General features: G+C 47.1%; 1 protein-coding gene across 1 annotated transcript; it reads left to right on the forward strand.

Annotated features, from left to right (window-relative positions):
- The first annotated feature begins 6624 nt into the window (after nucleotides 1–6624).
- Nucleotides 6625–21683, forward strand: UBE2QL1 (ubiquitin conjugating enzyme E2 QL1). Its single transcript, XM_064161220.1, has 2 exons — nucleotides 6625–8048; nucleotides 20307–21683. The coding sequence occupies exons 1-2, from the start codon at nucleotides 7242–7244 to the stop codon at nucleotides 20436–20438; spliced, it is 939 nt and encodes a 312-aa protein (XP_064017290.1). The 5' UTR covers nucleotides 6625–7241; the 3' UTR covers nucleotides 20439–21683.
- Nucleotides 21684–24301: the final 2618 nt, after the last annotated feature.

The raw sequence follows: 24301 nt of genomic DNA on the forward strand, positions 1-24301 counted from the left end.
CCGCGCCACGCCCCCCTGGAAACCACACCCACCCCTGCTTCAGGCCACGCCCCCTTCGGAAACCACACCCACCCCTGCTTCAGGCCACGCCCCCTCCGGAAACCACACCCACTCCGGCTGCAGGCCACGCCCCGTAACCTAAAGCCACACCGAGCCCGCCACGCCCCGTAACCTAAAGCCACACCGAGCCCGCCCCACCCTCTGGCGTCCTGCCCCTCACCGGGGCCAGGCGGGACGGGGAACGCGGGGTGCGGCGGCCTCTGCGCCTGTCATCCTAATGACAGGCTAACTGCTGACTGCGAGTGCTACATTGGCTGGTCCTGTTAACACACTTTGGTCTGAAGCTACAGTTCTGTAGCTTTCTGCCTGTTTTCCCGGGACTTCTTTGAGTAATCTAGACATCCATCTCTCCACCCCAGCAACCGTGAACCGCCGGCTGGTGGCAGCAGCAGCTTCCTCAAGATCCATTCTGCGCAGTGAGCACTGGGACAACGCAGGCAGAGGAGGATTGGAAAAGTGCTTGTGGGTTTACAAAGAATTTGCCAAGTGAAACTTCATTGGATCTAGGAACGAGACTGCATCTCATGCGATTGAAGAGATCAGTGGTGCCTATCAAGCTGACCTAGGCAGATCATTCTTTTAGAGTCCCAGGTCTAGAGGCTGGTCTAATCCTGAGTGTGTGAGCAGGACACAAACCCTTAGATAACCCTGAGGTTACCACCTCTAACAACTTCATCTGCAGACCTGCAGAGAAGGCAAAAGGGGAAGCCCGGAGGCATTGAATTATTTTAAGTATAACAGAGATTGACAGTGATCCCATTTTCTTAAAACGCCCAGAGAGTTGTAATCTTAATTTCCTATCTTCAGACATTTTCCTGTTCTGTTGTGTTGTGCAATTATTATGTCCATAAGCTTCTCAGGCACCATCCTACAGGACTGAAAGTTACTGCCCTTGCTTGGGCTCTCTCCAGCTCTCTTCCAGTGGAAGAGCCCTCCACTCCTCAGATGTCTGGAAGGCTTTAGGTTGCTAGTCCAAATGCACTCATGACTAGTCACTGCACAAGCATTTGATGATGTGATGAAGTCAATATCTCTTTCTGACATTTACTTCCCAAATGCATTTATAAAGTGTTACTACGTCCCCATTCAGTTTTTGCTGGGCTATACTAAACAAGACAAGGTATCTAACTCTCCTAAGAATATGTGCATTTGCTTCCCCTAATCATCCAAGAGATGCTTCTTTGCACTTGTGCCAGTGAGTTCTTTGGGGCCAGGGAACACCCTAACACATGGGTACAGTTTCAACACTTTATTATAGCTCAAACACTAAAACCATAAAGAGAAAGTTATACTGGAAACTACAATAGCTCAAATATTAAAATCATAGGTGCATGACAAGGAATGCTGAGTACCTCTGTTGATCAAAGAGCAGGTTATACTCACCCTATCCAAGTGACCAGCAAAACCCCTGAGATGTGTTGATGGCAAGGGTGGCAGGCATTTATCTTCTTAAGGTGGGCGTCCCCACTGGGAACCGCACTGCCATGGTGGTCAGACTGGTGCTGCTCCAACCCAGCTCCCTAGCCTCTTGGTATAGATGGGTTCAGAATTCTGTGACATATGGCCAGGACACCCCCAGAAGGCTGAACCAAGGACAACAGAGCTCCTCCCTTATTTTGGAATCTGTTACTTGCCATCTTTCCCTACTGCTCATGCATGTACTTACAAGCCTTATTTCTTATCTCTAGTAACCTAGTGATTATGGCCTGTTGTAACTTCTGACCAGACACACATCAACTCTTCCCTGTGATGGTTTGGGTGTTACCTGCCCCCCCACTCTTATGCAATCACCCAGATTAGACTCAGATGAGCTGAAAATTAGAATGAAGCTTTATATTTACAGTGTAGCACAATATACAAGCAGATATTTGCAATATATGCAGCTATATACAAAAATATACAAGTTACAGAATAATACAGAAACACAACAGCCCTCCCAGAAAGCAGAGTCCCCAGGAGAGGCTCCCAACCACCCTTCCACCTCCTTTCCAACCCTTTACCTTATCCCAGACTTTGCCTTACCTTCAAGGTTAGTTTGGAGTATCAGCCAGGGGGAGTTAGGAAGCATACAGATTAGTTGGTTACACAGACAGCAGGTTAGGGAGAGAAGGGAGGCAGCCAGAGCCAGAGAGAGCAACTGTATTATCTATATTTGTGTTCTTGGTTTTATACATCTCAGCAAGCCTATGAGTGAAGTAGACATCACCATTGTTTCCTTTTCACAGCCTATCATCCAATTCTTCTCACTAAAATGTTCTAGCTAGCTTCAAACTAGCACATTCCCTCTTACATCAATTTACATAACATTTTCTAACACTCAAGCCTTAAAATTCTGCTGCGTTTAGGTGGAAATAAACAATATGTATCTGAGATTTATTTCTGCTCAGCCCCAGGTAATTCTTTTTTTGCAAACTCAGGAAAATTGCTGGCCAACATTATCCTGATAGGAGAACAAACAAAACCACCACCCACCCCAGGTTCCTGCTAGTCCCCAAACCTACCAAACTGGCATTGCAATGGGAGTTCACAGCTTTGAATCTCCAGCTAGCCACAGATGCCTTTCTACTGCATAAAGAGTCTAAGATGCCCTTCAACAGCTGCATTCTGCTCCACATGGAGGGCTGCTGTGAGACTTGAGCTCTGAACATTGTCTTGTTTCACTCAGTGTACCATGGCTGAGCCTGAAAGCAGACAAATAGGTAAGAGAAATATCTGCCAGAGCTCAGCCTGCTTTTCATATCCAGATGCATTTTTACCTCCCTGATCCTGAAGTCTGCATCACTCTAGGATGTCCTCATCCACCATAAGTGGATCAACGAGTCCTGCTCCAGTGCAAGGGCAAGAGATTGTAGGCTAGTTCAGTTTGACTTCCACACTTGGCAAACTGGTAAGAATGTACAACAGTGATCAGAGTTAATAGATACGTTTCTAGTATGGAAGAAGAATTGATGAGGAATCAGAGAGAGAGAGATTAGAGACCAAATTTGTTCAGAGCTTTTTGTCGGTCAGTGAATGTGTGGCCCTAGACTTGCAACCATCCAGAGTCAATCCTAGACTAACATCCCTTGGTGAGGAAGCCTGGGGATGGGGAAAGAAGAGTTCATGGCATCACTTTGGCTTTTTATTCTGCAGACAATACTAGGTTTCACTGCTTCTGCCATGATCAGAGCACTCCTCTGTCACAGCAGAATACCATTTAGCTGGATACACCTATTTCACCTTCCAGATTGCTGAAACAGCTCTTTCGTCACCTCCAACATTAATCTTGTACCATTTCACAAAACAATAGCACAAGGCCACAGAGAGGCTGCTTGGTTCTGGCCTCCTTTTGCAGAGACCTTGCTCTTTTCAAATAACTGGACAGGAAGAAACATGCCTATAAATCTCTCAGTCCAGTGCAATGTTTGAGACATACAGTAATGTGCTAATTTCTCAATCTAATTTGTCAGCAGAGCATGTGAGGCACTAAGATTGCTAGAGAACATTACTTTTTAAATAGGATTTTTTGACAGTACTTCACTTCATGGCCATTATTATTATTATTTTAATCACCAAGGCATTATTGCCCAGGATTTTGTTTGAATTCTGACAGACAGATAAGCATATGCACACTTAAACAGACACACACACACCTTTGTAAAACAAGATAACGACTGAACTTGGACTTATTTCCTGTGAAGGCAGACTGGAATGTTTACCTGGCACTTAAGGCTTGAAATTCAAAACAGACAAGCAAAAAAGACCAAAAAAAAACCAAACCCCAAACAAACCCCAAACCTTGCTCTTTTTTGTGGCTTCACCACTGGACAGATACTTCAGCAGTTGTATCAGACACGTTCCTCATGTTAAATTTTATGGCTCCTTCTGCCAGGTGTCATAGGAACACCATTTCAGTTTAAAACATTAATGTAGCCAACGCAATGGCTCAAGTTGCTAATTGGCATTCTGGTTCTGTTCAGCATATGTGCCCCACCATCTTGTGAAGACATTCAACCAGGGACAACCACTGAATACCTTGCTCTGCATGGCCATCTGCCAGATGAAGCTTTTGTGCCAGGTGAGGCTGCAGGTGAAGTTTTTGTGACTTCAAGCTTTTACTTCAGTGCAGGAGCAGCCTCCAGATTTGTCCCATCACGTTTCTCTGTGCCTTGCTCTATCTGCCAACAAGTGAAACACAAATTTCCTTTTGTGCCTTAGTTTGTTTTTCTGTGAGTCCTGCCTGACTTATTACATCAAAGTACAGATTACTTGTTTCCTGGAAGCATCATGCACCATGAAATGTTTGCATGCAGTTTGTCTGCACTCCTGTAATTTCCAGGCTCTGTGGATGGGCCATCAACAGCTCAGGTACTGCGTCTGGCACTCCAGAAGGCTTCTATTGAAAGGCATGGCCATACTTTCCCTTATCCTATAAACTCAAAGTTCCTCGTTTGCTCAGGCAAGGAGGGCTATAGAGGGAAGGACAGTAGAAGAGGAACCCTAACCCCGCTTTTGGACGGCTTCTACCTTTTTGCACAGCTCTTGGTTTTGCACTGTCTCTGCCTTTGGATGGTTCTCCCCACTTGTGGTGGTAGGCCTGATGGGGCAAACATGGGCTTGTCCATGCCCAGACATGTTTGCCTACCCCCCCTCATTCTGTGCTGGGGAAGCAACCTTGGGATTGTCCTATCGTTCCCAACACAAAAAATGCAGAAATACTAACACAGATATATGCATACATATGTATTTATATACATACATGTGTATTTATATCTAATGTTTCAAGCATGTTTACATATCAGATTTTGCATTTATATGCTTTATACCTGCAATTCAGGTGTCCAGGTGGGCAGAAGTATGTACAGTAAGTAAGTATAAGGGAATCATTCGGTTTGGATTAGGAGGGACCTTAAAGATCAAACTGTTCCAATCTCCTCATCATGGACAGAGACACCTTCCAATACATCAGGTGGCTTAAAGTACTATTCAACCCTACCCTAAACACTTCCAGGAAGGGGGAATCCACCACTTCTCTAGGCAACTTGTTCCAGTGCCTCATGATACTTACAGCAAAGAATTTGTTTCTAATATCTAATGTAAATCTCTTTCAGTCTGAAACCACTACCCCTCAGTTTTAACAGTACAGTCCCAAAGAAAGAACCATAGAACCATATAATTTTTTGGTTGGAAAAGACCTCCAAGATCACTGAGTCCAACAACCAACCTATCACCACCACGGCTGTACCATATCCTGAAGTGCCATGTCCCTGTTTCTTGAACACCTTCAGGGACGATGACTCTGCCACTTCCCTGGGCACTCTGTTCCAGTGCCTGGCCAACTCTTTCAGTAAAAAAGTTTTTTTCCTACTATGTAATCTCAATCTCCCCTGGCACAATTTCAGGCCATTTCCTCTCATCTTATTATCTCATCGCAGAGTGACCAGCCCATACCTCACTACAACCTCCTTTCAGGTAGCTGTAGAGAGAAATAAGGTCTCTCTCCCCCCAGTTTCCTCAGCTGCTCCTTCTAAGACTAGTTCTCTGGACTCCTCATCTTTCCTCTTTTAAGTACTGGAAGGTTGCTCTAAGGTCTCCCTAGAGCATTCTCTTCTCTGGGATGAACAACCTCTACTCTCTAAAGCCTGTCTTCCTAGAAGAGGTGCTCCAGATGGGTATCATCTTCATGACACTCCTCTGGACCTGCTTCAGAAGAGCGTGTCTTTCTTATGCTGGGTACTCCAGGTGGGGTCTCTGGGTTGCAAGTGCACGTTGTTAAGTCATGTGGAGCTTCTCATCAACATCTCCCCCAAGTCACCATCACTCAGCCTGTATTTGTGGTTGGTATTTCCCTGACCCAGGTGCAGAACTTTGCACTTGGCCTTGTTGAACTTCATGGGTTTGGCATGGGCCCACCTCTCCAGCCTGCCGAAGCCCCTCTGAATGGCAGCTCTTTTGTCCAGCATGTCAACTGCATGACATTTGCTTGGTGTTGTTGGCAAACTGGCTGCGGGTGCGTTCAGTCCTACTGCTCATGTCACTAGATGTCTTTAAATACAGAAACAGACACAGATAAATTTAAATGCAATGACGTCCTGGCGCGATCATACACTTTTACACATCTGCATTTGATAACGCTGTAATACCCACGTGCACTACACTCCAAATACGCCAACGGAATTCTGTAGCCATGCCAGCAATGACACACGCATGCACACACGCACCGATGCGATACCTGCCCACACGCCAGTGCCTCTTCCACGGGGTGCTGGCTGCCAGCGCCCCAGCCCTCCACCAGCGGCCGCCGCCCCCGCGCTGTCGCCGCCCCCGGCCCGCTTTCTGTGGCAGGGCCAAGCTCGCCTGTGCTGCCGCAGCGCCAGGTGGAGCGGTCGGGCGGCGGCGCTGTGGGACTGGCCCCCGCAGCCTGCTGCCCACCGGCCCGCCCCGCCGAGGCCCGCAGCAGCGGCGCCGCCAGGCGCGTAGGCAGCGCGGGGTGCGCGACGCGGCGGGGCGGGCGGGGGGGGGGGCTGCGGCAGGGCTTCTCCTGCCGAAGCTGCGCTGCCCCTTCTGCGGGCGGCGCCGAACAAAGGGCCGGAGCGCGCTCCGCCGCTGCGGGAAGACTGCGGAGGCAGCGGCTACCGGCGCCGGCCCTCTCTCCACCTCCCTAGGGGGAGGCGCCCGGCGCTGCGCGGGGACCGGCCCGCGGAGAAGCCGCAGGGGATTGGCTCGGCCGGGTGCGAGCCGAAGGTGCTGGGGGAAGCCATCTGCGGCGCAGGCGATTTCCCCTGCTGTGCGCCGTGGCGAAGGGGGGGCTCTTGCCCTTGCGGGTCGTTTCGAGTTTTATTCAGTCTCTTTTTATTGTTTTTCTTTCTTTTCGCTTTTCATGGGATCATGGTCACGGCAGCGGGGCCGTGATGTCTCCGGGAACGGCACCAGTGCTGCAATGCTGCCCGCAGCAGCCCTAGAGAGGGGAGGCGTTTGAGCGGCGGCCGCACATCCTCGTCGCGGCAGCGCCGCCGCCTTTCTCTCCGTGCCGTCTGCACCCCGTGCGCCCAGACCGGCGGGTGAAGGGCCTCGCCGCCCGCCCAGCGCTGCCCCCCCCTGCCCGCCACCAGCAATTCCGCCCATCAAGGCTGTAAATTAGTAACAATACCGAAACCCCACCGACCCATAAAGGGGAGAGGGAGAGCAGAGCCGCGCACAACATGGCTACTCTGCTGCGGAAAATCGGGCTGATTCGCCTGCACAACCGGGACACCGAGGACCCCAAGCACCACCACCACCGCAGCAGCAGCAGCCAACAGGGCTCCTCGTTCAGAGGCAGGGGCAACCAGAAGAACAGCAGCAACAAGCCGCAGCCGCAAGGCCCTCCCGGAGGCGGCGGCGGCGGCTGCAGCAGCAGCAGTGAGAGCAGTCCCGGGGGCCACAAGAACAAGAAGGCGCCGGAGCTCGCCAAGCAGCCCTCACAGCCGCGCTCAAGCAGCGGCAGGGAGAAGCCGCGGGAGGCGCCCAGGGAACCCGGCGCCGGTAAGGAGGCGGCGCAGCGGCCCGGGTGCGGATCAGGGCCGGCTCCGCTGGTGCCGCTGCCGTCGGGGTCTGGGCCGCTGGCGCCCGCGGGCCGGCAGCAGCACTGCACGCAGGTGCGGACCCGGCGGCTGATGAAGGAGCTGCAGGACATCGCGCGGCTCAGCGACCGCTTCATCTCGGTGGAGCTGGTGGACGAGAGCCTGTTCGACTGGAACGTGAAGCTGCACCAGGTGGACAAGGACTCGGTGCTGTGGCAGGACATGAAGGAGACCAACACGGAGTACATCCTGCTCAACCTCACCTTCCCCGACAACTTCCCCTTCTCGCCGCCCTTCATGAGGGTGCTCAGCCCCCGCCTGGAGAACGGCTACGTTCTCGACGGTGGAGCCATCTGCATGGAGCTGCTTACCCCTCGCGGCTGGTCCAGCGCCTACACCGTAGAGGCAGTCATGAGGCAGTTTGCAGCCAGCTTGGTCAAGGGGCAGGTAGGGGTTCCGTGGACTCCGGCTCTGTGTGCGGGCGGTGGGGCGGGGGGGGGTATCTGTGCGCATGTTTGGATGAGGACCCCAGAGGACAGTGAGTCAAGCCCCGGCTGTCACTGACCTTGGCCAGGCCTGGGTGACAGGGCTCCCCCAGGGACCTGGCGTCGTAGGTGGGAAGGAGGCAGAGACACACGTGTTTTGTTCTGAGGTCCCTTCTCAGATGCAGCAGAGGTATGGGGGGGCAGCTTGGAGAGGCAAGGAGCACAGCCATCCTGTCCTGCATGCCTTTTGTCCTTATACTTGGCAGACTTCGTGTGGCAACCAAGATGTGCCCGTTTGCCCCTGAGGGGCACCTCCATCACTCCAAAGCAGAAGGGACTCTTTCATGCCTCAGTGGGGTTTGGGATTCGAGTCCACTGCCTCCTGCCTTTCATCGGCCATGCTTGCTGGTCTCCTGCGTGAAGTGCTGCCGCTGGCGTAGGGCGCAACACTAGCTGCTGCCCCCAGGTCTTTGTCTGCTGCTGTCCTGCATAGCATCCCTCGGGGGACAAGATGTTTATCCGAGGTCAGGGGCTTGGCACACAGGGCACAGTTGTGGCACGAGGTCACGCCTGGAGTCGCTGCCTGAGCTGCCGGCGAAGTTGTGCCAGTTTAAATTCTCACCGCTTTGAACGGAATCAGTAATTTCGGATGCGTGCTGCTCTTGGAGCCCTTAAGTGTTTGCTGCCAGCTCTCCTGGGGAGGTGCCTGGTTCCCCCGGCAGAGGATCTCGTCTGAGGGGAATCAGTGCACTTTATGCCTTCTTTTTTTTCCCCTGCAGAATATTCTTAGAAGTATTTAATAACCTGGTGTCAGTTAAATGGGTGAATATCGATGGTGAAACTCGTAGCCAGTCCTCCGTCGTGGTTATTGTAGTGGATAATACACACATGACTGTCAGTGGGTGATTTTCTTGTTCACTTCATGAATGCCCTTGAACCTAGGGGACATGTGTGGCTGCACACTGTCAGTAAATGATGCCAAATGACTTGTTAAATTCGTATCTTGACAAAAAGGGGGAGAAGGATTAAATAGCGTGGGGTTTTTTGTTGTTCATTTGCTTAAGAAAGAGATTACTCCTGTTTGCCTGTGTGGAACTTCTTGCATGAGCAGAAGTAAAAGCTTGATTTCTCTTAAGACTGAAAATTAATTTTGATTATTTAATAGACTCTTTTGTGAGTGACTTTCCCTCCTTTTACTGCTTGTTTGGAGTCTACTGCTTCTTTTTTTTAGTCAGACAGCGTTTTCCTCTGCTGTTGTTTGAAGAGTTCAAGTTTCCTAGGTCACCTTGAGATATAAAAAACCAGAAGGGAAAAAAAAAGAGCTTTAATTTACACTGAGCTTGGCATATGTTAAAGTTCTGTAGTTACTCTTACCATGCCTCACTTTTATTAACCTCTCTCTTTTGATGGAGATCATAATTCTCATTATTTTAAGCAAGATTTAAAAGGGCAATGGTAAATTCTGTCTTTTTTTACAATTCAGCAACTTTTCAACATTGAATGTAAAAGTGTTTGAAATTATTATTCACTGGGATTGTAAAACGACTCAGTGAAGAAAAGCACTACGTTGTTTTGTGAATAATAGGTACTCAGCTGTATAATCTGACAGTTCTCTAGGCCACTTAGATTTCCAGCAAGCAGTAGTAATTTGTGTTTATATCTACATACTTAGTAAACACATTTAAAACACAGGCGTTCAGTAGCATTCTGTGCAAGGGTCCCAGTAGCATTCTGTGCAAGGGTCCCAGTAGCATTCTGTGCAGGGGTCCCAGTAGCATTCTGTGCAAGGGTCCCAGTAGCATTCTGTGCAGGGGTCCCAGTAGCATTCTGTGCAGGGGTCCCAGTAGCATTCTGTGCAGGGGTCCCAGTAGCATTCTGTGCAGGGGTCCCAGTAGCATTCTGTGCAGGGGTCCCAGTAGCATTCTGTGCAGGGGTCCCAGTAGCATTCTGTGCAGGGGTCCCAGTAGCATTCTGTGCAAGGGTCCCAGTAGCATTCTGTGCAGGGGTCCCAGTAACATTCTGTGCAGGGGTCCCAGTAGCATTCTGTGCAGGGGTCCCAGTAGCATTCTGTGCAGGGGTCCCAGTAGCATTCTGTGCAGGGGTCCCAGTAGCATTCTGTGCAGGGGTCCCAGTAGCATTCTGTGCAGGGGTCCCAGTAACATTCTGTGCAAGGGTCCCAGTAACATTCTTTCAGAGGGTTACAAAGTTAAGCACAAAAAATGAGAACAAGCATGGAGTAGGGAAGAGAAGGCAGAAATAAATTGCTGCCAGTCATGTAGTAGTTAAGTAGGTGTAACATGCATATTTCAGCATCTCGGATGGTTCATTCCAAGTGGAGAGATTAATAGGTAATGCTGACAATAAATGTAATTTCTAGGTTACAGAGGTGTGTAGCCTGTGGTGAGTTGCCAGCCTGTCATCGGAGCTGGGCTCTGTGTCGTGGGAGCCACGTTTCTGTAATCACACTCCCCTTGTTATGTAATTTCTACTCCATTGCATAATAGGGCTCAAAATATGATGGGCTCTCCCCTATCCTCATTTAGTCTTTCAGTTTACAGGTAATCTACCTTAGATAGTTGGGTTTTGGGTGGGCTTTTTTGTCTTAATTAAAATGGAGCCATGGAAACATTGAGAGCTGAGGCCCTGCATTTCCCAGAGCTGCAGGGCTGGTTTTGGGTAACTCTTGCCCTACTATGGGTAGTCTCCATGCCTGCAAGGAGCCCTATTGAGAAAACAGCCATGGCTTACACCAGGTTAATTGTGTCATTTCTGCAAGCAGCTTGCACCCTGCAACACAATGAACTCTTCACCACGCTTGCTGTTAATCAGAGAGGCTGGAGCGGCGAGGTCCATGCTACGCTGCGTCAGAGCAACTCTGCGTGAGCAAATGGCGGCAGCCGTGAGGCAGAGTGGGAGATGAGGCGCTGCAGGTGGATGGGACCTTCCAGAGCAGTGTCATCAGTTAGCAGCACCGTCACGTAGCATGAAATCCTTGTGAGCACTCGGGCTGGTGGCGCAGCCGAAAGCACGCCTTGCTGGCGTGGGCGCTGGCGTAGGCAGGAGCGAGCTCCCCGCCAGCGTGCAGTCCTCCTTTTGGCACCCCGTGTGATAAAACTGAGGTGGCTGATTTCATTCAGCGTTTCTCATCAGTTCCGTTTTGCTGAGCTAAATGTCATCCTGCTGTTTTCTGCTGGGTCTCTGGAGAGAAATGCAGTGCTTCTTGGCCTGTTTTTTCAGTCAGAACTAATAGCAGTCTATGAGTCAATACCATCTTTTCAGGGTTTTTAGGTGGTCAAAAAGCAAGTTAAGCTACCACTGGAAATAGGCTGGGGGGGAGCAGTCAGGATTCTTGACAAATTCAGATATTTGTTATTTTTTCCACAGGCCAAAAGAAGAGTTTAGAGTTGTTGTGACATGTCACAGGTGAAGCATTTCACTCGTGTGTTTTGCCTGTGAGGAGACCTAAGTGTGCAGTACAGAAGTGAAGAAGTAGTACATTTCCGTTACTTTCAGCACTGCCATTGTAAGCAGGGAAACCTGCCTCTGGATTCCCACACCTGTTCCCAAGGGCTGGAATAGTCCCTCAGGATGGCTGTTTCCCCAGGTTTCACCTAGCAGGAGCCATACACCTCAGGCGACCGTGCTTGAAAGGGATACGTGCCCTTCCTTCTTACTGCCAATCTGGAACTGCAACTTCAGATACTTTTTGTCTGGATAAAAATGGAAGAGAAACAATTTCTGTTTGAATGAAACAATTGAAGGGGGGGAAAAAGTTAATTAACAAGTTGGGGGTTGATTCATTGCTTGCTTCAGCTATTCGGCTGAGAAAATCAATTACACAGTTCTAGTCAGTATCTTGAGAGGAATTCTCAGTACATCAAAGGCCTAAGGCTGTTTCTCCATCTGGGGTCCAGAATGTTATTTTAAAATGCTTGTTGCTGTCCTGAACTCAACTGTAGCCTTTGTGTTAAGGAGATGACTCTGCTTGCTTCCTGCTGGCCCTTGGCATCATAGGTGAAAGCTTGGCTCTGCCAAACCAGTGAAATGGTAGCTGTGAGCCACTGTGGGGCTGGAGTGCCAGCCAAAAAGGTGGGGTGATGCTAACAAAATCATTCAAATGTGACCTGGTGGCAAGTGTTTGACATCCCTGTCCAGGCAGAACCTCTCGTTTCTGTCTCTCCAGGCTGTGGAACTGGCTTGCTGAGTGTTACTCCTTAGCAGCACTCCTCTAAAGGCTTTGTTGATAATTTCAGGGAGAGAATTTAAAATGAATCCATTAGTCTCTGCTTCCTGATAACAGTGTCATTGTCATGATAGGATTAATAACCGAAGAAAGGAAGGGGGAACAATGCCAGTAGTAGCAGAGTGCTAAAACAGTGAGAGGTTCGTCATGGCTTTCCCTGAGTAATGCACAAGGCTGAGGCCAGCATCTGTCTCGGGGAGGAGTCATCTCTCTTGTTTAAAAACGTGGTGGATGCTGCAGTGCCACATGAAAAGGAGCAGGCTTTGTTCAAAAGGGTGAAGGTGATTTTCTGCTAGGCATGTTGTTTCGCTGGGGACACTGCTTGAGAGAATTCTAGAAGAGAACAGAGCCATGTATGCTAGTGTGCATCAGAACTAGCAACTAACACAACTGCACCTGATGTCTTGAAGACTTGGAGCTTAAGCTTGCAGTAGTGCTAACCAGGAGCTGCCTTGTCCTCCTTTTTCCTGGTCCCTTGTTCTCTCCGTTGAGTCTGGGGACAGGGCTGCCAGCCAAAGGCAGCTGTCAGGTAACTGCATGACTCTGCAGATTGCCATGCAAAAAGATCTTTATTTTGAGGAAGGTGCTCCTTTATTCTATCAGTGACTAGAAGGAGCATAAATTTTTTTCCAGGTCATATTACATAGGAACAGGGAACCTGTAGTTACAAGCATTTTTGAGGAAGGTACTCCTTTATTCTATCAGTGACTAGAAGGAGCATAAAAAAGTTGTCAGGACATACTAAAATAGGAATGGGGAACCCCTGGTTACAACTATTCTTGAGGAAGATGCTCCTTTATTCTGTCAGTGACTAGAAGGAGCATTAAAATGTTGTCAGGACATACTGAAATAGGAACAGGGAACCCCTAGCTACAGCTACTCTTGCTATGGTGGGCTTCTGAATAATGTTTTTAATAAAAATTAAAATATAGTTTGTAGTTAAGGCTTCATTTCCTATTGGAAAATTCCCTGAGTTCAAATAGGGTACTTTGATCCCTCATAACTGCAACTTTAGAAATACCTCAGTTGAATCCTATTAGTTTGCCTCGAGGTGTGTCTGTGATATGCCTCTGGGGTTGATTTATATTTTCCATTTATAAAATACAAGTGTCTCATCTGACTTCTGCCAGGTTGAAAAAAGGAAAAATGGGTTTATTAATTAAGAAAAAAAACTTACACAGAAGGTAGCTGTTAATGATAGTATTAAGTTGCTTCCTCTTGTGTCCTTTTAAACAAAAGTATGAGTGAGCAGATAGTGCCATGGTCTGGTTGATTGGATAGGGCTGGGTGCTAGGTTGTACTGGATGAGCTTGGAGGTCTCTTCCAACCTGAGTGATTCTATGATTCTATAGCAGATGGGACTTGCTTGGTGTCCAGAGGCTCTGTGGAATCCAGGTCTTTTAAATAATGTGTAGCAGGAGTTAATTGCAAACCCATGGGATTTTATACTCCAGATGCTGGGTTTGGGGACTGTAGCCATGAAAATTGGCTAATCTTAAAGGCTGCAGAAATGTATAGAGAGAATGCAGTTATGTCTTGGAATTATTTTATGCCATTGCATTGTATTAGATGCTTATAAAGCTGGCTTGCTTTTTTGCTTTCTCTTAGTTGCCTGAGCAAATGATGCCAGTTATCACCAGGCGAAGAAATGTTGCTTTAGGTCCACAGGATCACAGGCTCACAAGATGTTAGGGATTGGAACAGACCCAAGATCATCGAGGCCAGCCCCCCTGCCAGAGCAGGACCACAGATTACACAGGAATGCATCCAGACAGGCCTTGAAACTCTCTGGAGAAGGAGATTCCACAGCCTCTCTGGGGAGCCTGTGCCAGTGCTCTGGGACCCTTACAGTAAAGAAGTTCCCCCTGTGTTGAGCTGGAACCTCCTGTGCTGCAACTTCCACCCATTGCTCCTTGTCCTATCCCAGAGAGCAGTGAGCAGAGCCTGTCCTCTCCCTCCTGCCCCCCAGCCCTCAGATGTTTCTAAACGTTTATTAAATCCCCTCTCAGTCTTCCCTTCTCCAGACTAAGCAGCCCCAAGTCCCTCAGCCTCTCCTCATCAGGCAGTGCTCCAGTCCCCTCATCATCCTCATAGCCCTCTGCTAGACTTTCTCCAGCAGATCCCTGTCCCTTTTAAACTGGGGAGCCCAAAACTGAATGCAGTATTCAAGATGAGGTCCATGGTTGAAAAACACAGGAACTCATTTACAAAGATGCCCCAGGAGACAAAGAATGTATTATGGGGCTCTTCCCTGATGAGCAGGTATGAATACTGGGCCAAAGAGGTAACAGAATATTGTTCAGCTACAGAGGATAATGAGATGTATTGACCTTCTAAGTCTCCTTTTGCAGCTGAGAAAGACAGGATTTTCAAGCTGAAGTGGGAGCCTGTGTATTTGCTATGTTGAGATGCTGGAATTGATGAGTGGGGTGGAAAAATATTGTTTATTTGTGCTCTGATATATTGCTGTTCTGGCTATCCACTTTCATTATGTAAATGTATTCTACTGAGAGGAATGAAGACATAGAGATTCCAACTCACCTTAGTAGGAGGCTGGTTTAATTCTTTTAAAAACCAGGGGAAATATAATCTCCCTTCCTCACAGCATAAAAATGGACAATTTTAACCTGCTTTCAGCTATTATCCTTAGTGTTAAAATAGTCATTAAAAAAAGCTAAATCCCTAAATTGAAACAAACTGCTTATTTTTAAACATGCTTTTATGGCAAGTAGAACTAATTCTTCCTGGCAATGCTCAACCAATCTCCTAAGTAAGAGTTTAAAATAATTGCCACTTTGAATCATAGGAAAATTGATTTTGCTCAAAAGGGCAAGATTCTGCTTCCCTGAATTGTAAAAGAAGTCATTTTCTTTGGGGAAGTGATTCAAAGAACTGTGTTACATGTAGGTTATTTTGTCAGTTAGTGTGGTGAAGAGGTGTAGAAATCCTAGTCCTGATGGGTGATGTTGTGTCCCCCTGGAGAAGTAACCTGAATGACTCACTTCCTGCTGTGAGGAAGATTTGCTTTTCCTTGTACAGCTTAGTGTTGAAAATATGTGGTTTTCCTAGCACCTACATGTGCCCAGGGATTTCCATGCATGACTGGAGACTTTGAGATGGAAGATTTGTAGCTCCACAGTAATTCTGGTCTTCCTATCACAGGACTCTTATTGCCAGGCTTGATGTGAGGTGTGTCACCCAGGTGGGCATCTGTTCTTGCAAAGCAGGTTGTTGGCTAAGTAATGCAATACTGGCTGCGTTTGGGTTTGCTATCTGGGCTTCTTTGTGCTGATGAGTCAGTGAAGATCTCTTCTTTTCCTTGACAAGTTCATACCTTCACTTGCAGTTGCCAGTTTACAGATTATCTCCTCTGTATCTACCAGAAAAGGTAACACTGACACTAGGCATGAAGTGAGATGGGAGGATGGAAGAATGGAAGGATTGCCAGGCACAATTACTCCGTAGTTAAACAGAGACATCTTCAGGAGTTGCAGTGATTATGCTGTCTGAATGCTTCAAAATATGTCTTAAGTTAAATGTCTCACTTGTAAATGGAGTACCACGTTTCTGTTAAATGTCATCATCTCTTTGAAAAGCATGAGGCTTTCAGCTGGCCTGAGTCACACACCACAGGGTCATTTCTACTGGGTACCGAGCACTCCAAAACGATGGTCTTTAACTCTGTCTGGAAACAGTGGTAATTGAGTCAGTCCTTGAAGCTGCAGGGTGAACTGCACAGGAAGGATATAGTACTGTCACCTACCCTGGCCATTAGTGAAAGCAGCACTGTGGAAGAGCATACCTGTGGAGAAACAGGTGTGCTTTGATGAAAAGCAGTTTGCACAAAACGTGTAAGGAAGCACCACTCTTAAGACACTCACATGATTCCTCTTGGTCTGCATGAAACACATAAGAAGGCAGCACATTTAAGACATGGGCTATTTGTGCTGAATTACAACCAAGGTGTGGGTCTGATTTACCCCATTCCAGCTTCAAGTTAAACTGAGGTGCAGCGTGTGTGCCCGAGGTGCAGCGTGTGTGCCCAGGGTGCAGCGTGTGTGCCCGTTCTCAGCCACATGTGGTTGTTACTTGCCTGTTTTGAGCATGTGCAGAGTCTGTCCTTGGAAAATGTCTTCTTATCGGCTTCATGATTTTCAGTGTGTTGTTAAAATCAGTGATCCTGGAGCAGGCTCCCCAGAGATTGTGGAGTCTCCCTCTATGGGGAATTTCCAGGCCTGTCTGGATGTGTTTCTGGGGTTGTTTAGCCTGGAGAAGAGGAGGTTCAGGGCTGACCTCATTGCTGTCTACAGCTAAACTACCTGAAGGGAGGCTGTAGCCAGGTGGGGTTGGGCTCTTCTGCCAGGCAAGCAGCAACAGAACAAGGGGACACAGTCTCAAGTTGTGCCAGGGGAGGTCTAGGCTGGATGTTAGGAGGAAGTTGTTGGCAGAGAGTGATTGGCATTGGAATGGGCTGCCCAGGGAGGTGGTAGAATCTTTGTCCTTGGAGGTGTTGAAGCCAAGCCTGGCTGGGGCACTTAGTGCCATGGTCTAGTTGACTGGCTAGGGCTGGGTGCTAGGTTGGACTGGATGAGCTTGAGGTCTCTTCCAACCTGGTTGGTTCTAAGTGTAGGGCTTATTTCCATCATATATGCCTATTAAAAAAAAAAACAAAACCAAACAATATTAGTAATTTGTCAAAATTTCTGTCAGTGTCTGTGTCAATTTTTTTTGGTGAATTTGACAGGATTATTTCCATTAAAATGTACCTGGTACTGAAGTGTTCTGAAATTACTGGCGGGAGGAGGATATTTCACAGCTGGAGCACTTAGGTTGAGCAGAGGTGATCTGAGTTTAGCTTGCAGGGTTAGCCCACTGACTTCAGGTGCAGTCATGGGTAATGATATATCTTCACTCTATTCCACTTTACCACCCAAGAAGTGCAGATAATCCTCTTTCCAAAGGTGTTTTGGGGATCCATACTTAAAGCACTCAGAAGTGGGAGCTCTGAGTTGATGTCCATGCTCATCAGCATGAAAACATATCAAAGTCAAGAAACTGCATAAATAGCAGGGGGGAAAGACTCATCAGCCTGTAACTCTTGATCTTACTCAATTTGATTTTGACTCAATGTTCCTAAAGTTAATCTGCTTTTTTATATCTGGGTTTTTTTAGCATGGTGAAACTTGGGGAAATGTGGAAATAGACCTGTTGTCCTGACTGTAGCTGCCTCGTCTTTATAACCTGTCATAAAGGATGATTTGCATTGCTTTGATTGGGTTTACACCTGTGGCTGTGTTAAACCTCAGGTTCTTGATGTGGAGGACCTGTGGGAGGATGCAAGGAGAGCTTTCACGCTCCTGTCTGGCCTTGCCCTCTCTAACTCTGCTTGCACCTCTTTCCACAGAAATGCAGTCCAGGATGCTCCTCAGAAAACTGGGAGAAAATGTTTCTTTGTTACCTAGACTAGCACCTGCCCGTTTGATGGTGGGTAGAGGAACTCATCTTTTGACAGAAGCCGAAACCGACAGAAGCTGTTGTAAGGCAGCACCTTGAGCCCTGTGGACGCTTAGCGGTGCCTTCCAAGAATGTAGTCAGCTCCCCACATTTTCTTGTTCTTTTGCCAACACAGAGTTTGCCCCACCTGTGAAGTGCAGGAAGGGAGTTTGTTAACCCTCATCATTACTGGAATCAGGCATCTGACCACTGACTGTGCAAAACAACAGGGACGGACAGCACAACGCTTTGTTGCTTAAACAGAGGCTGGAGCTTCTAGCACACAGACGAATGAGCATTAATTATTGCTTAGCTGTAACTCAAATCTGTGTTTCCTGGGCAAAGAACAATCACACTCCCAGAAGGAGAAATCTGTAGGATACTGTAAAACCAGAACCTGATGAGTTTTCTCTTCTTCAAAAGGATTATTCTTAAAGAGGAAGACCAGTAAAGGAGTGGAAACGTGGCTTCAGAAGGGAAATTACACACTTGCAGGAAAAGATCCCACTTTTAAATCACACTGCACATTACCAGCAGGTGTCTGCATGATTTTCTATACTGCTTTGCTTTAGCTATAGGTAATAATTAGAGACACAGTGCAATATAAATTTTCTGAGACCTGATTAAACATGCCTTATCAGTACATGGGGGGGAAATAATAAACCATCTAGTTGCTAGGAGAGACTGTGGGGATTGGACAGGGCTGGGTGCTAGATTGGACTGGATGATCTTGGAGGTCTCTTCTGTCCTGGTTGATTCTATGATATGGTTCCAGATTGCATTTTAGAATTGGATTTAGCAATCTGATACGTTAATAACAGAGAAATAGGAGAATAAGTGTGTGGAACCATGCTCATTTTGTGTGCTGTGTCTCCCAGTAACATTGTAGATGAGGTGATGATACTCACTGCAGTTTGCAACATCAAAAGATTCTTACTTTCCCTGTGTGAGAGCAGTATGTAGCTGACACTGAGCATGAGGTGATAGCTGTTCTCAACAAAAAGATCCTATTTCTAGGTACAGATTAGCTTGAATACTTAGATGAAGCTGGGGAAGAAATGGATCATACTGTGTTAGATGCTATGCACGCAATTCAGACCAGTATCAAAGCCTTAAATGATAAAATAATGTGTGTAAGACAAGCGATAACAAATGAAACCAATCCAGAAATCAAATAGTAGAGTAAGTTTATTTTCAACACTAGTTGTTTGGGGAGGTTTTGAGGAAAACATTTCCTGTGCTGATTTAATCTTCTGTTGCACTTGGCTTTATCTTCTTTCTGTATTTCTCTAAGTGTTCCTTCTAACAAAACCAGATTAGGAAGAAAATGCAAAACGTGTTTTGTAACAGCAGAAATACTCCTGCAGGGTATGTAAGATAATTAGTTGATGTGATTTTAAAGCTGTGTTACCCAGACTTAATTAATTACTCCTTTTGTCATAGCTGAAAAGGACCCTTTTCTAAGACAGTTTCTTAGCTGGGTTAAATCCAGAACTATTCAGATAAACTTTCTTTGGGAAATGTTAATTGCCAAATTAGTATGAGGATGGGAAAGGTGTCTTGCTGCTTAGTCTGCCAAGGGGAAATACATTGTTAGTCTGTAAATGATGGCTAGGGAGAAAGGCAAGGAAAAGCATCAAGACCTGCTTTTGTGAAAATCAAATGAGTATAAATTGTCTGTGAATAAATCAAGGTGGGAATTAGAGGCTGTTCCTAATCTTTACTTAAGGTAGGATGTGAAGCACCCTACTTTTATTGTGGTTCTCCAAGGTCGTCGGCTCCCTGATACACCTCAAACTGTATTGCAGGTGCAGCATCAAAATTGATTCAAAACCTGTTTCTGTCTCTGGCCCTGGGCTGATACCTCAGCACTGCTTGTAGCAGCCTGCCACCTTCTCCACCCACAGCCACTGGCCCTACGGGACCAGGGAAGGGGATAGGGAGCCTCTTCTTCTGCAACTGAAAAGAGATCTGGGGGACGCTTACAAAACCCACCTATCCCCAGGAGCTGGTGGGAAGCCAAGACACTGCTTCTGTGGCTCCCCGTAGTGCCTGTCTGGTTAGGGTTGCATCTCTGATCACACAGGATGGGTATGAGGGTCTGCACCCCAAATGCTTGGTGGTAGAGATCCCTTCTCTTGTTCACAGGGGTCCCCATGCAGCAGAGCAGGAGCAAGCCCTGTGGCACGGCCTCAGCAGCAGCCCCGGGTGCTGCACACAGGCAGTGTGCCAGTGCAGAGGCTCTATGGGAAAAAAAGGGCTTGGCAGATTCTTGGGTTTGGTTTTGTTTTTTCTTTTTCCTGGACTGCACATCAGTTTTAATCCTCTCCAGTTACGTGTTTGCCTACCCTGGTTTGGGAACTCTGCTTTCTGGTACCTGTGAGTGAGTGTCTGGTGGCGCGGTGCGTTGGAGAGTTGTGCTGTGGTTTGCAGCTGTGTGCTCCCATGCTTAACGAAGGTTTTCTTTCTGTTTGTTTGGTGCAGGGCCGTATCTGCAGAAAAGCTGGCAAGTCAAAAAAGTCATTCAGTCGAAAGGAAGCAGAAGCAACATTTAAGAGTTTGGTGAAGACCCATGAAAAGTATGGGTGGGTCACCCCGCCCGTCTCTGATGGCTGATTGATGTTAGCAACCTGCACTTGACAGAAATGCTGAACAGAAGTACTGTGACATCTCCTCAGTGCTGTACACCGCCCATCCTTTTCTACTTCAGCTTCAGTTGCATACCATGAATGTCAAGAAGACATCTAAGTTATTTATGAACAGATGTGTTTACAGAGGGAGATTAAAAAAGAAAAGAAAGGAAAAAAAAACAACCCAAGCTGTGTAGGATTCCATTTCAATACTGGAGAATGGTCATCATTGAAGTCACTTGAGTGGATGCTGAGATTACGTCATTTGCCCCCCATACAGCCCACATTGTCTTCAGCTTCTTTCCATGACAGCAGCACCACACAGCAGTGCTGGAAAGTCTATCCGTTCCTGCTCAGTTCATTTAAATGTAAATGAAACAGTTAATATTTAATAGGGAAGCAGTGCATTGCAGGTACATGTTTGCTGTGCTGTTTTATCTTTGTCTCCTAGCAGGTCAACATAACTCGAAGATTTGTCTTTATGTGGAACTGTGGTCTGCTGTGACTAAATTTAGACCTCATTTGTGCTCTATATATGACCTTAATTCATAAGTGAAACCAGAATTAAAATGCTGAAAAAGGTCCTAGTGTTGAAAACTTCAGTGGAATTACCCAATCAGTTGCAATGTGCTATCTATGCTGATATTGTGATGTGCTGTTCAGAAATAAACCAGTGCAGTTAGCTGAAGGTTAGGTGTTCTTTTTGAAAGCATCCACACCAGGGCTCGGAGTGTTTGATGGGAGCAGAACCACAACCCTGCCAGTACTTTCTGCAGTAACCTGTGGCCTGTCAGTTCTCCAAAATGGCAAAACAAACACAGTGGAAGTGGACAAAGCAATATTCAAACATTATCTGCTTAATTTTCAAATGATATGCCAGTAACAAAAGTAAGGTGGTTTGGTTTTTTCTTTTCAAGGCGAATGGAACTTGGTTTGTAAGAGGATTTGCATGACTGGAATTTCCATTTTTATTTTCACTCAGTAGGCATTGTATGTACTTAGAGCCCAGTATCTGAGAAAAACCCACTGATGTATATAAATGTCCTATTATTTAATCATTAAGATTTAAGTTTTCTGGTAATCAAATTGAAGAAAACAAACAAACAAACAAAACTTTTTAAAGGGACTCCATAAATGCTGGAGGTAATGTTTAGAGTGGTATAAGAAGATGTGGATTCTGAATGGAAAATCGTATTGGACACATGCTGAATAAAATCACAAGTATCATTTCTCTTGCCTCAGGAATTCAATCTTTTTGGCCAACTTTTGTTTTCCAAGTAAGAAATGTGAAATTCTTAAGCACCTTCTAGATCACAGGATGTTGGGCATTGGAAGGGACCCAAAGAGATCTTGATGGTGTTTTTGTTGAAAGCAGGACGGTATCCACTGACACAGAGAGTGGATTAAGTTATGTGTTTAAAAACACTTTCTATTCTGTGGCTAACACAAGACCAAATCAGAATTGTTGACCAGTTTCTGTTTTGACTTACCAGACATGTAAGAAAGGTGTTTAGCCTGGAGAAAAGGAGGCTCAGGGGTGATCTCACTGCTGTCTACAGCTACCTGAAGGGAGGCTGTAGCCAGGTGGGATCAGTCTCTTCTCCCAAGCAACCAGCAATAGAACAAGGGGACACAGTTTCAAGCTGTGCCAGGGGGGGTCTAGGTTGGATGTTAGGAGGAAGTTCTTCCCAGAGAGAGTGATTGGCATTGGAATGGGCTGCCCAGGGAGGTGGTGGAGTTGCCATCCCTGGAGGTGTTAAAGCCAAGCCTGGATGGGGCACTTAGTGCCATGGTCTGGTTGATTGGCTAGGGCTGGGTGCTAGGTTGGACTGGATGGTCTCAGAGGTCTCTTCCAACCTGCTTGATTCTATGATTCTATGAGGCACTTAGTGCCATGGTCTGGTTGATTGGACAGGGCTGGGTGCTAGGTTGGACTGGATCAGTTTGGAGGTCTCAACCTGGTTGATTCTATGATTCAATGGCAGGCACCGTGTAGAGAATTTTGAGGTTTGGTGTTTGATTTCACTACACACAGTGGAGAAGAACAAAAGAGTAATGAAGGACAGTGGAATCTGAATGCAAGTAAAGAATCAGCACAGGAGATGGCTGTGCCAAAATGCTGCTCTGTTTGTCTGTAGGTGCTTTGCCAGTGTAGCTGTTCCTTAGCTAGATAAGGAGAAAAATAAGCAAGGCCTTCACCAAGATGGTTGTGCAGGTCTGAGATGCTCAGTTTTGTGAAGATAGCTGGTTTCTTATATTTCTCCTCATCCCCACCAGCTGCCTCTTCTCTTGCTCTGACCATTTGTGGTAACCACCTGCTGTGCCTTAGTCATAAAGGGAAATGCTTTGTAAAGTAAATCTGCAGAGATCTTGCTGGGCTTTATCTCGCGCTGCTGTATACTTGGAGGTGATGCCGTAGTCAGTGCATGTACACCTCTCCCCTCACACCCTGCATCAGTTCTTTGCATCTAGCAGCAAAATGTGTCTTCTAAGTGAGGAATAACATTTCAAGGAATTAATTAATTTACTCAGCTTTACAAATGTTTTATTGCTATCCTTTATGAAGAAGGAAAGCAGTGTGTTTAGTTAGGCATCAGTTACCAGCACACCTGACTAACTGGGGAGGTGCCAGGGGACTGGAGATTGGCAAACGTGACACTCTTCTACAGGAAGGGCTGGAAGGAGGACCTAGGGAATTACAGACCTATCAGTCTGACCTTGGTCCTGGGAAAGATCATGGAGCAGATCATCTTGAGTGCCACTGTGCAGTGTATGCAGGACAGCCAGGTGATCAGGCCTAGGCAGCATGGGTTCATGAAGGACAGAACCTGATCTCCCTCTGTAAAAAGGTGACCTGCTTAGTGATTGAGGGAAAGGCTGTGGATGTTCTTTAGATGGACTTTAGTAAAGCTTTTAACACTGTTTCCCAAAGCATCCTCTTGGAAAAACTAGCTGCACATGGATTGGATGGGTGCACACTTCACTGGGTTGAAACTGGCTGGATGGCCAGGCCCAAAGAGTGGTGGATGAATGCAGTTAAATCCAGTTGGTGGCTGGTCACCAGTGGTGTTCCCCAGGGCTCACTACTGGAGCCAGCTCTCTTTAATGTCTTTATCAGTGGTCTGGATGAGGGAATTGAGACCACTCTCAGTAAGTCTGCAGATGACACTAGATTGGGTGGGAGTGTTGATCTGCTCAAGGGTAGGAAGGCGCTGCAAAGGGATGTGCACAGTCCAGGTCAATGGGGCATGGTCAGTTGTATGAGGTTTAACAAAGCCAAGTGCCAGGTCCTGAGCTTGGCTCACACCAACACTGTGCAATGCTACAGGCTTGAGGCAGAGGGGCTAGAAAATTGCCCAGCAGAAAAGGACCTTGGGATGCTGGTTGACAGCTCTCAGAACATGAGCCAGCAGTGTGCTCAGGTGGACAAGAAGGCCAACAGCATCCTGACCTGTGTCAGGAATAGTGTAGCCAGCAGTAGTAACAAATTGATCATGCGCCTGTCCTCTGCACTGGTGAGGCTGCATCTTGAATACTGTGCTCAATTTTGAGCCCCCTACTTCAAGAAGGATGTGAATTGCTGGTGCATGTCCAAAGGAGGTCAGTGAAGCTGGTGCATAGTGAACAAATCTTATGAGGAGCAGCTTGGGGAACTGTGCATATTCAGTCTGGAGAAGGCTGAGAGGAGACCTCACTGCTCTCTGCAACTACCTGAAAAAGGGGTTGTAGTGAGGTGAGAGTCAATGCCCATAGTCTCAAGTGATAGGATGAGAGGAAATGGCTTCAGATTGTGCCAAGGGTAGTGTAGGTTGGATATTAGGAAACATTACTGAAAAAGTGGTCAGGCAT

Source organism: Pogoniulus pusillus, chromosome 21, assembly GCF_015220805.1.
Source record: "Pogoniulus pusillus isolate bPogPus1 chromosome 21, bPogPus1.pri, whole genome shotgun sequence".
Classification (NCBI taxonomy): Eukaryota; Metazoa; Chordata; class Aves; order Piciformes; family Lybiidae; genus Pogoniulus; species Pogoniulus pusillus.